The sequence below is a fragment of the Meriones unguiculatus genome, chromosome 8, assembly GCF_030254825.1.
Source record: "Meriones unguiculatus strain TT.TT164.6M chromosome 8, Bangor_MerUng_6.1, whole genome shotgun sequence".
In the NCBI taxonomy this organism is placed as follows: domain Eukaryota; kingdom Metazoa; phylum Chordata; class Mammalia; order Rodentia; family Muridae; genus Meriones; species Meriones unguiculatus.
The window spans coordinates 71,491,948-71,504,453 of record NC_083356.1 but is presented as its reverse complement, the minus strand read 5'-3'; the positions used below and the strand labels follow the sequence as shown (position 1 = coordinate 71,504,453).

Sequence of the window (12,506 nt, the reverse complement as noted above, 5' to 3'; positions counted from 1 at the left end):
TATATATCCCTGAATTTTGGGCTTCCTCCCTTCCCAGAGGTTGGCTGTGAGTGGTTTAGATTGCTCCAGAAGCCCGTAACTGCCAAGATGAGTTCTGAGGACCTATTAAGAAGGCGGCTTTTCAGTCAGCCACACTCAAAGGCTGCCTGAGTCTCTGCAGCCAGGAACACCACTGTAGCCACCGAAAACTATCAATATGTAAGGACCATTTTCATCTTTTAAAAGTCCCTAAAAAAAGATGTGTTAAAAACTCCTTCTAGAAAGTAGTGATTTTTATTTCCTCTGTCTTACAACAAACACAGGTGCTTTTTACTGAACAAGAAGATCCTGCAATGTAGGAGGAGGATCACCCAAGTGCAGCTACTCATGTGAAGGGGCTGCTGAGGCCCAGATGCCATCCTCCTGTATGGGACGTAGGCATCCTCCCAGCCCTCAGAGGACAGGTGTGAGCACCTGTGTCTGGCTGTGTGTGTCTCCCCTTTCCTTTTAAGGAAGAACTAGAGTGAGAGGAGAGAAGGCCCTTTTTGGGTAGACACTCGTTTCTGCATTAATAGAGACTTAACAACCTGAAAATGGTTTTGGTGTAGTCACATCATCCTGCTACCTGTTTGGCTGATGACAGTCTGGCTGATTTCACAGTACACGGTCCCCCTAAGGGGTTTTATCCACTACAATGTCAGGAGAAGCGCCACTGAGGAGCTGTGTTACCAAAGTGGACATTTGCTATTGTCATTAGCAAGGATTTTTTTCACCCCTTAACTGATGTGAAATGCAAACTTCTCTGCTGCCCTCCTTTCGTTAAGCCACCTCAGCAGCACAACTGTCACCTTGCCTGCATTTTTTTTAATATGAATGTGAAATTAGTGAGGATGCCCTTTCCCCTGGCGGACAGAATCCTCTGTTATTAAAAAGTAAAGCACTTTAATAATGAAAACTTTTTCCTCTTTTTCCTGTGTTTTAACTGTTTAAAATTAATGAGAAGGGCAGAATGGTTGTCAAAGCGATATTGAAAGCCGGGCAGCCAGGACCGAATAAGCACAAAAATCCCTCTAGAGTGTTAAATAAACAGAGCTGCAGCCCTCTCTGGATCCCTCTGTTGGTTATTGTATACATTCTGTAACAGCTCTCAGAATAGATCTGAGAGCCAGGGAGGCAGAGAGGTTTCAGAATTCCAATAAAGGCCTCAAATTAAAGACAGCCTGGTGCGAATTCCAGGAGAAAATTAAAGAGACCTCAAGCTTAAGTGACAGGTGACTTGCTTCTGTGTCACAACTGTCAGGGGATTTAGTGATAATATGGCAATATATTACAAAGGGCTTTTCTTATTCCCCCCTTTAGGTTTCAAAATGAGGCATCTTTTCTTCCCAACCAAAAAAAAAAAAAAATTTACACATATATAATATGAGTGTATATACAAGTGAAATGTGTAGAAAAATGGTAAAATCAGGCTCACACAGTTAAAATGATGAGGTCAGTTTTAGGGAAACGTAAGAAAAAGTTAATGACAGAAAACAATACATTTAGAAAGAAAGCATGTCTTACCAACAATTCCAGAAACATTCTAAGACTGGCCCTCCTGAGAATGAACAAGGTAATTTTTGGTTGTGGAGAGGACAGTCTAAATTTAAACTGAAGACAGAACGGGGCAGAGTTCGGCAGTGCCACCTCAGCCCTAGACAGGTAAACGCTCCTGTAATGAGAGTGGGTCAGAGCCCTGAGGCTTGTGAGCAGGCAGCACTGCCTCTCCTACCCTCACAGGCACAGGCTGGCTACTGGTTAATGAAGCCAACCTGCAGCAAGCGGACCACAGGCAGTTGAGAAAAACATGTTTCCAGCCCCCTACTGGCTCTCAGTGCGCCTCTATCTGCAACACCCCACTGATCCTCGAGACAAAAGATCAGGAGAAAGGATGAGCTAGTGGCTCTGATCTGATTTTAACACTTCCCAATGCCAGCGACAGCTATAAGCAGAGTTCACAGGACAAAAAAACAAAAAACAAAACAAAAAAAAACTTGCAGAAAAACATGCCGGGAGGGTGCACACTCTGCATGAAAACTTCACGATGTTCAGCAGCCGAGAGACGCCTTGGAGAAAACCAGGCTGGACAACTCTGTGAGAAGTTTCAGGTGGTGGAGCGGTGAGCAGGGCTGTGTACCGTGGAGGCTTTGTACTGAACAGCCGACTTCCAAGATATAGTTAACTAAATGGAAGGGTTTTGTTTTAATCACTCTCCTGCCAAGCTAAGCTTTACCCCTGGTTCCCAGAACCTTCTGAGTACCTCCCAGTCAAGCTGAAAGATCAAATTTATTCTCTTTGTAGGAAGGTGAACACTCACACCCAGACACAGCTGTATATATATTTCATATACCTAAATATGAAATATACATTTTACAGATGCTCCACTAGCTTTCTTTCTGTTCACAGAAGCCCAAAACTGTGTGTGCCAAAGGGACATTTACCTTGGGCTTGAGTGGAGCTGGTGAGGAAGAGGAGATTGTAATGAGGTGTAGCATTTGTATGCTGGCCACTTGTGCATCTGCTTCAGAGCTGTCTGCACTGCAGGGAGAGGGTAGCCGGGACAGGTACACTTTTCATGAGAAACAGAATGGAAGCTGGACCCAGCACTCGTCCCAGCTAGATATCTATGTGATTAATAATATGGCAACTTACAGGCATCTTTCCTTTGAGTTAAAATGAAGCTTGTTCTTACAAGTTAGGTCTCAATGAACAGGAAGTGTAAGAGTGATGAATTTAGTTTTCCAAGTTAATCGTATCCAGCAATGTCAGTGAAAACCCAGTATCACTTAGCATTCCCCCTCACACAAACAGCAGCAAATTATAAACTATAAAAACACTAAATGCATTGCTATCAAAAGGTGGGAGCCTCGAGTGAGCTGGGGAGATGGTCGCTGCTCTGGAAAAGTTACATGGCTTGAAAGCACACGTTCTTCCTGCCTCATTTCATGAAGCCCTCAGGCAGCCCTCAAATAAGGGCATCCTCATTCTCCTTCTACAGACAGGAAGACTGAGTTTAGGAGTAAGAAAATCTGCCCAAGGCCACAGAGGTACCAGCTGTGAGGCAAAGGCTCAAGTCCAGGCTGGCTTGACTCTTGCCCAGACCTTTACAATGGCTCTCAGGGCTCAGTGCAGTCTTTGAGGCTGGCCCCCAGCCAGGAAAAGGCTTAAGGAGGAGAACTAATGCTGTGAGGCCACAGAAGGGCAGATGTTAAAAATGGCATGGCCAGTTGCTGAAAGGGTAGAAGAAAATGCAGCATGTACCCCTATGGAGCGGGGGTGGGGTGCTGGTTCAGACCAACACAAAGATCACCTCCCCGGAGAAAAAAAAGTCTGTGTTCAAGGATAAAGACTCAAACCAAAACTGGTCCCAGAAACAATCTACAGAAGGCTAAGTTTGATCTAACTTTTAGGATTTCATCTTATTTTCTAGATGGTTCTCATTTCTGAATGGTGGGCAGATGCTCATGTTCCATTTATTTATTAAGCTACAACACTTCCAGGACAGTGTGGCAACTACACTGTGTAGCCTTCTGTACTTTGAGTACACCCAGTGCTTTAAGACTGTTTCTTACACTACCCTCCTCTCTCCTTAGAAGAGTACTGTATACCCCAACTTTATGGATAAAGAAGCTGAGGCAAGCAAAGGCCCAGGACTTGCCAGAGCTCCCCAGAGGCACCAGCTGAGGAGTCTGACCCAGAGACCTGCTCTCAGACACTGTCAATATTGCATCCCTGCTGACACTGTGGAGCTGGAACCACAGTGAACTAGCCACAGAAACATTAAAACAAAAACTTTATGCACAACAGTTACAGAAAAACAGAGGTGTGCAAAGACCACATCTATGTCAGCTACTCAATCCCTTAAACACAGACAAATAAGCTCACTCTAGCTTGGCTGTCATGTTTCAACATGGAAAGTCACTTAAAATACTTTTTTGATCAACTGCATCTTTACCAGCCTTTTCAAGTCACAAGGATCTGTGTTGTGGTATCATTTACTGACCAAACTTCATCTCTGTGGAAACATCAAACAGCTACTAAAGAAAGTTCAGTGCGGTGTGTGGCTCCACTGTAAAATGCAGCATACACCACGGGCCTGGGTGGACTGTCAGTGCCTCTGGAAAAGAGCATTGTAAGCTAGTCATGTAGTACATGCCCGCACTCTCAGCGCTGCCGAGCCAGCAGGACCCTGAGTTCAAAGCCAGTCTGGGTTACATAGTAATACCCTGTGTCACCAAAACCCCAAACAAAACAAACAAAAAACCCCTACAACTGGTGGCACACACCCTTAATCCCAGCACTTTGGAGGCCTAAGAAAATAAATGTAAAATATTCAAGTAAATAGCCAAGTCACATAGAGCGAAACACATGTGCATACACTACACTGAAATGGACTAGCGGGGCAGGGCTGAAGGGCAGCAGGGAGGGGATGCTCAGGGCTCAGGCCTGCACAGCTCGCTATCTCCATATGGAGCTGCATGGATAGTTTACATTTTTCTTCTTAATGATCTCAACCTTACTCTTCCTCTGTGGACAGTGCACTCACATTAAAAAAAAAAAAAAAAAAAAAGACAATCTAAGTATGTCTGAGAGAAGAGACAGAGATATTTATTTCTCCATGGTGCTATAAATGGACTATAGGTCTAGTGATCCTCGCTGATAATCTGGGGAGGGGCCACCACCTGCGTGAACTTATAATGCTGGCTCCAGACTCAATGCCCTAGACCTCCTTTCTGCAGAGCCTGCTGCTGCCTGGCAGTCCTCCAGAATGGATTGGTGCCCATTAACCGGATGAGACTAGCAAACATATTCAGAGGGAGGAGAGGGGAAAAAACCCACAATCAAGATCTAACTTCATCTAATGTTCATGATCCTTAAAATGTACACTCTGTTTGGCAGAAGAGCCCACACAAAAAGTCTCCATCACTCAAATCAAGATATGAGCCACTCACCTGGGCTCCCCTCTGCCTCCTTTTAAAACAATTATCCTTTGCCAGGACAGCCAAAATGTCTTCCATCTTAATCCCAGAAACGCTGTAAGAGGAAGAGCACAAGAAAGTCAGTTTTTTACTTTCCCAGAGATAGCCCAAATTCTGATATACAAAACGAGTCCATTCTAAAACAAGACCTAAGCACAACCATCACCTGAGAAAGCAGACAACAGGCCAGTGAATACCTCAGCTGGTACAAGAGCTTGCTACCAAACCTACAACCTTACTTCAACCACCAGGTCTGACATAGGAGAGAACTGAATTCCAGAGTTGTCCTCTGACCTTCACACTGTTTACCACCCTCTATGACATAAATAAATGCTATTAAAAACTGCTAAGAAGAAGAGGATAATCTCCTCCTCATCCTCTTCTTCTGAGACAGTGTCTCACTATATAGTCCTGGCTTTCCTGGAACATGTTCTGTAGACCAGGCTGGCCTGAAACTCACAGACACCTGCCTGCCTCTGCCTCCCAGAGTGCTGGGATTAAAGGTGTGCGCCACCACACCTGGCTAGGGTAATTTTCTTAAGCCTTTAGGCATTTGAAAAAGGGGAGGTAGCAACAGGGCCAACTTAGCCAGTGTCCCCTGCACTTCCCTTATCTCTAATGGGTCTAAAGCAGGTTACCATACATGGGTGGGGGTTCTTCCTTCTAGCTGCCCATCCATCCATCCATCTTGCCTCCTTTTTTTAGAGACAGGGACTCATGTACCCTAGGCTGGTTTTGACCCACTATGGAATCAAGTCTAGCCTAGATCCTCTTGCCTCCACTCAGTGCTGAGATGGGAAGCAAATATCTCCATACTAGCCCTTTCCTTCCTTCCTTCCTTCCTTCCTTCCTTCCTTCCTTCCTTCCTTCCTTCCTCCCTCCCTCCCTCCCTCCCTCCCTCCTTCCTTCCTTCCTTCTTTTGTAAGTGCTTATGTATGTACAAGGGCACACACATACAGCATGGCTTTTGTGTGGGAGTCAGAGAGCAAGTGCTGGAGTCAGCTCTACCATGTGGGTCCTGAGTATGGTACTCAGGTTAGCTGTCTTGTTAGCCAACTTGCCAGCCCTCTGCCATTACTTCTTACTAAAGCTTGGTTACTAACATAGTAGGCTTGCTTCTTGACAATACTTGAACAGAGAAAGAAATAATCATCGCACATAGGCTATTTAGAAAATCCTTAAGTACTAGGCAAAGACAACAGTGACAGTGGTGAGGGACCTAGCTCTGTCCACAGCCCCACTGGTCGGTCTTTCTCTACTCCAGAGAATCTTTGATACTCTTATCTCTTAATCATTCAGGGCTGAAGACCAAATGATCCCCCAAAATCTAGAAGCGCAAACAAACTGTTAAAGCTAGGAGTGAAGAGAGCACGACTAGTCACTGAGAAGAGTCAAGCTGCATTGCACACAGTGACTACAAGGCCATGGCTCTGGAACTGGGGAGCAACACAGAAGCACAATCAGCAACAGGAAATGTGAGCTGTTGAGCTCATCTTCCAGAATAAAGGGAAGGAGGAGCTCCAGGGGAGAGAAACAGATCATGAAAAGAGAAATGACTTTGTTGTATGTTTTCTTTCTTCTTTTTGAAAATGTAACAGCAAATTAAAACACGAATGGAAACCTCTTATGGGTAAAGACAATTCTCTCCCTTTCCCCAACAGTTACTCTGACAAGGTTATGAATGAAAACGCCATATTTGACAGCCAATCAGCTGAGATATGTCAACTTCTCCTGAGCCCAAGCCCCAGCCTCCACCCTCAGCATTACACAGACTCATGAAGGAGAGATACCTCTACAGCAGGGAAAGGTAGCTATAGGAATGGAGGATTGGGAAGATGGGAGGCAAGGTCAGGGTGCTCCTTCCCTTAGAAGCATTTTTTCATGTCCCCCAAACTGTGAAGGACAGAGTGGAATGGTGGCTGAATCTATTACCTCCTACACCTAAGAAACCTAAGGCTGGAACAGATGTGTTTGTACTTTTCCTTGTCCCACTCGACTCCTATTCGTCACCTTTGAGGTGCAGGCAGAGACAGATACACAAATGGAAAATAAACTTAAGAACCTGGAGTAAAGTGGGGGTTGGTGGCTCACAGCTACAATTACAGCACGTGGGAGGATAAGGCAAGAGGATGACAAAAGCTGAGACATAACCAGAGGGGAGAATGACTATCTGACCAACATGTGGCCTCTCATGAGTGAGATCAAACACACGCATCTTCATGAACAAAACCATTTGTTCGCTTGACAGATTGTTAAGATGAGGAACAAGGCAAATGGAAAACCCAAGCCACCTTAATTTTGGCGCACTTGAATGGCAACCAGGAACAGGTGCCCATCTCTCCACAACAGAGGTAGCAGGCACACTTGGTCTCAGCCCACAAATGCCCACTCCAACAATCTTGAAAGAGTTCTGAGAAATCTCACTAGACACAGAGAGAGAGTACTGCCTGCTGGGAAATGGCAAAAGTTGGTGGGAGAGCCACACACAGCTCTGGAAGTCTGCAGTCAATCCTGCTGGCATCTTCAGAGCAGGTTTCCAGCAGTGTTTACAACTTGTAAAGGGGGAGAGAATGTCCTTGGAGTTTCATGTTTTACATGCAATGTATGGCTGGTCAAAGAGGAAAAGACAGGGACTCAACCACATTCAGCAGCCCCACAGAGACACATAGACACATGCACACAGCACAGCAGCAGCAGCACCTGAGCAGCCAATGAGACTTCTGGGCTTGGCATGCATCATGTCCCACTACCCTGGGCAGACACATGGCTCATCCAGGGCTTCCAAATAGACTTGTATCCACCACCTTGCCATGTCTGAGTAGAAGAAATTCTTAAAAGTAGACCTGTGTCAAACACGGCATGCTTTTATAAGTTCATTGTTAAAACATGTGACTTCAGGTATCAGAATTTATGGAAGGCAGGACAAGTCCTTTTAAGTGTCTCAGGCCAACAGTTTTCCTGTGAGCTTCCCAAAGGGGAACAAGGCTAGTTACCTGACAATACCACATACATTATACCTGTAGGCAACACTGACTACAGGTATGGAAGCAGTAACTCGTTCCAACTACTCTAAGGATCCCTTTCCTTCCTGAAGGAAGAAGACTGTGCGCTGAGCAAAAACATTCTTATTTCTTTAAAGACAAATCAGCACTGAAGCTTTAAGATGCTAACCACAAAGATGAAAATTGAAAATGAAGAAGCCTCTGAGAAGCTGGCTGCAAGGGCATGCCTCCTACTGAAGGGCTGAAAAGCCAGGGGCACAGACCACCCTGTAACCTACCAGCACTGCAATGAGAACTGCCAGGTGTGAATGGTACTGAGGTTTCAGTTTTTGCCACTGGCTATTCTGGAATTCATTTAGGGATCATAAGGGTTAATGGCTCTTCAGCAGCTTACAAGGCCCATCCACTCAAAAAGTGACAGAATGTTAATTACGTGAGATCTGCTGAAACCCGCTCAGGTTTCTGACTCACTTGATTTTGTGAGACGCCAACGAGTTGACATATTCTGCCTCCGAAGGAGCCAAAATGAGCAGGCTGCTCCCATGACAGCCGATCCGGGCAGTTCTTCCAATTCGGTGAATGTATTCTGCAGGTGAAGATGGAGCACTGTACTAAAAAGGACAACACAAATGAAGGCATTCATAGATCAAGGGACTGCAACTAATTGGAAGAGCAATATCCCCCTCACCTACCTCCAGGTACCCCGGCTACGGTTACTCTAACACAATCGGAAGCTGTCATTAGTCAACCCTGAAGCTCCTGGCTTCACTGCAACAAGGCTCTGACATAAAAATGGGAACAGTGGCCAAGTTTCAGATGAATAAGACATGTCTCATCCAGTGTCTCCCTTTAATTTTACTGCTCTACATGTCCCTTTCTTTTCCTATTTGCATTTTTTCAATGAGGTGACTGTGCAAGGTGAAATGCAAGCAGGTGGGATAAATTTCCCCAGGATGACCACATGACCTTGGCCTACTTCCTTGGTAGACATAGCAGCTGGGAGGCAGCAACAGTAGACAAGGGATGTAAGGATGAAGGACACCAACCACTGTGTTAGCAGAGTCCATCTCTGCTACTGGCCCCAGCGGCAGGCCAACCACCTCACTGCAACTCCACTCTTCCCAATCAGGTGGAGAAGTAGACAGTTAAGAGCAGACAGTGCAGGCTTCTGCTATGGAAAATATGTTCCTGACTCAGGGAAAGCAGCAAGTTCCCACTCAAGAGAACAATCAGGCAGGCATCCTGATATCTTTGGCAGTAACTCTGCCATCATTAAAGCTAAATGATCATAGTCTCTCTCTTTTTTTCTTTCTTTGCTGCTACACAAATGGAAGATCAGTAGACCAAGGTGAATATACTATTTGAAAGGCCAGTCATTTTGAATTTGTCAATATTCCCAGTATGAAGCTTCCCATAATCAAATCAGAGTCTGCCCCTGGCACACTAAAATCATCCCTGTCTTCCCATCATCCATTGGTTCTGTGGTCAGCAGGAAAAAGACACAATATTTCTAGTCCCAACAAGATCACTTTTGATGGGCAGATCAAGATCAGATTTCCCAGCCTAATACAGGCAAGAAATGCCACAAAATGTGAATAAACCATGAGTCACATAAACAGGGCACATGTCCCCTGGTCCCACAGACAGGCATAAAAATAGCATTCTATAGTGTAATGAAAAGAAAAAACAAAACTACCCCAAAATGAAAAACACAAAGGAAACCCACTAGACCACATCATTAACCCTGTACTTTCTGGCAAATCGACTAAGGCAAGAGGTATGTGCAAGATGTTGTCAGGACCTTAATTGCTCCCTGCAGGTCAATGTACATGGACACAGCTCTCAGGACAGCTGAACCATCTCCTTCTGGACACAACGAGGCCTCCTGGGGGCCTGTGTAACTCCTGTTATTTTCAGACTCTGAAAACTTTGGTTTGTGACATGAATTAGTCTGGAAACAGGAGAGCTTGCCACCCTCTCCTGAGAACGACACCCTGGCTTTTCTGCTGCAGTGTTATAGAGAGGCTGGGCTAAGGAAAGATGTCAGAACTGTAAAGATATGGCTGGCTGCTGCCTGGTTACCAGGGCAACACCCAAGAGGGTAATAATGATCACTCAATGCATCCTCTCATGCTCATATACTCACACCTCAATGACTAGGAGATTACCTGAACAATCCAGGTGACTTGTGGGAGATCCAAGCCTCGTGCTGCAACATCCTTTAAAACAAAGAGAATATGGTTTATGATTTAAAATTGAGTTTCTCTACCTTTTCTCTTTCTTTCGCTCTCTCTCTCTTTTTTTTTTTTCTTGGAGAGACAGATTACTGCTCTGTGGTCCTAGAACTTTGTAACCCAGGCTTGCCTTGAAGTTAAGGTAATTCTCCTGCCTCAGCCTTTTCAATGTGTGTTACCAAGCCTGGCTGAGTATCTGAACTTTTAATACTTGATAATACAAATTCTGAAGATGTAGACACACACACACACACACACACACACACACACACACAGAGGCATGCACTCACAATTTTGAATACTTCAGGTGCCTTAAGAGCCTACTAAAATCCATCTATCATTAAAAATTCTGAATCAGGAGCCAGCAAGATGGCTCAGAGGATAAAAGTTCTGGTCATCAAGCTTGACAACTTGAATTTAATCCTTAAAACATGCAGGAGAGAAGACTAATTCCCACATGTTGCCCTCTGACTTCCACACAAGCAATATACCCATGCTGAATACATGATTCTGAGATTCTGGATAGCTTTGATGGCACACACCTATAATCCCAACACTTGAGAGATTGAAGGGAGGAGGATCAGAAATTGAAGGTTATCTTCAGCTACATAGTAGGTGTGAGGCCAGCCTGGGCTACGGGAGATCATATTTCAAATACATAAAAAGTCACCTTTCAAAAAAGTAAAAAGCCATTTAGGGTAAGTGTATCCCTAGGCTGTTATCACAGCACTTCATGACTAGTAATGTCAAGTAACAACAGTCACACAGCAGACTGGCATGTTTCTGGAACAGCCCTCCTCAAGGCGCTCACTTGTGAAAGTGGTGAGCTGCAGTGTTTACTGAGGACTCTGTGGGTTTAGAGCAGGAAGGATTAAGTAGTTTGCAGTCACTTGTGGGAGTTAAGATTAGGATACACTCCAAACCTGTCCATCACTTCAAAGACTTGACTGGACAGCTGAGAAGCCATAAAAGAGATGGAAATTAATTTTCCCTTTCAACTGGTCACCATCCAAAGAGCCAAAGTTCTCAGCTCTCTCTATCTTTCTGTCATTCTGGCAGAGACCTGAAGAAATCACCCCGTCTGTAGCAATAGCATACACTCAGCTTTAAGTCCAGCAACCATAGCAGGAGTCCCTCAGTATTCATTGAGCCCAGATAAGACACAAGGTGGAGCTCAGCATCTTACCCACAGCACCGCAATTAAGTTCTATTCAAAAGAAAGTACTACATCTATCCATCCATCCATCCATCCATCCATCCATCCATCCATCCATTGGGGGAGGGGTGCATGCTACTGCACATGTGTGGAGGTCAGAAGACAACTTGCAGTACTGGTTCTCTCCTCATGCTATGTGATTCCTAGGATTAAAACATGCTGTCAGGCTCTATGGCAAGTTCCTTTACCTGCTGAGCCATCTCACCAACCTGCCTTAACCAATCTTAAAAGCAGCTATTACTCTCTAATTTTGAGAAAGCAAAAACAACAAACAAACCCCCAAGGTTTGAAGCCTAGGACACAACTGTAGGGGAGGTAGTCCTCAGGGCAGGCCTGCTTTACTTTTGCAGTGTTTGTCAATAGCATATTCTCCCATGCAAGAGATGCTGAACCCCACACACTGTGGTGGGAATGCAGAAGCAAACATGCCCTCATGACAGGGACTCTGGTGATACTTAGAAAACACATCTGCACTTGGCCCCTGGAAAGCAGCCTCATTTCCAGTGATGCTGGCAAGAGGTAATATCAGGTAAGCGGAAGCTATTCATTCAGAGTGACTGAATGAAGAGACAGACTGAACAAAAGATGGAAAGAGAAAATTCTACTAACTTGGAGAGACCTTTTATATGTGTGATGTGCATATAAACAAGCATACTTGTTTACATATATATATATATATTTTTTAAATCACTTTTTATTTTTTAAAGTTACCTTTAGGGGAAGGAGGAGACCAGGAGAAAGCCAAGGATGCAAAGTGAACACTAGCGTGTCTGCTGTGAACGAAGGTGATCAGATCTTACACAACAGGAATCAGTGTACCTACCCTATGATACCTCTTGACAAAAACTAAAGCCTAGAAGCCAAATTCAATTAACTGTCTAGAATCAATTATTAATTTGCAGTAATATGGGAGATAGAAAACATGCTAAACAACTCCAAAAAGACATACTTCAGAATGAGACCACAAAAAAATTGAGACCTTGGGAGACAGACAGCTCAGTAGGAAAAGTGCTTGGTAGGCAGGCATGAGAAGTGGAATTTGAATGCCCAGAACCAA

At 44.6% G+C, this 12,506-nt stretch overlaps 1 protein-coding gene across 8 annotated transcripts in view; it reads right to left on the bottom strand.

Moving 5' to 3' along the window:
• Nucleotides 1–12,506, bottom strand: part of Ddx31 (DEAD-box helicase 31) — a 63,749-nt gene that overhangs the window by 21,187 nt on the left and 30,056 nt on the right. The window contains exons 15-18 of one of the 8 annotated variants that reach the window (XR_009593769.1): nucleotides 10,168–10,218; nucleotides 8,471–8,610; nucleotides 4,971–5,052; nucleotides 2,460–2,556 (exon numbers count right to left, since the gene is read on the bottom strand). Coding sequence is in view for 4 of the 8 variants with exons in the window: in XM_060389767.1 (XP_060245750.1) it covers nucleotides 2,460–2,556; nucleotides 4,971–5,052; nucleotides 8,471–8,585; nucleotides 10,168–10,218 (345 nt within the window). In the remaining 4 variants the exon portion in view is untranslated. The other 7 variants (XM_060389767.1, XR_009593771.1, XM_060389769.1 and 4 more) reach the window with 7 other exon arrangements.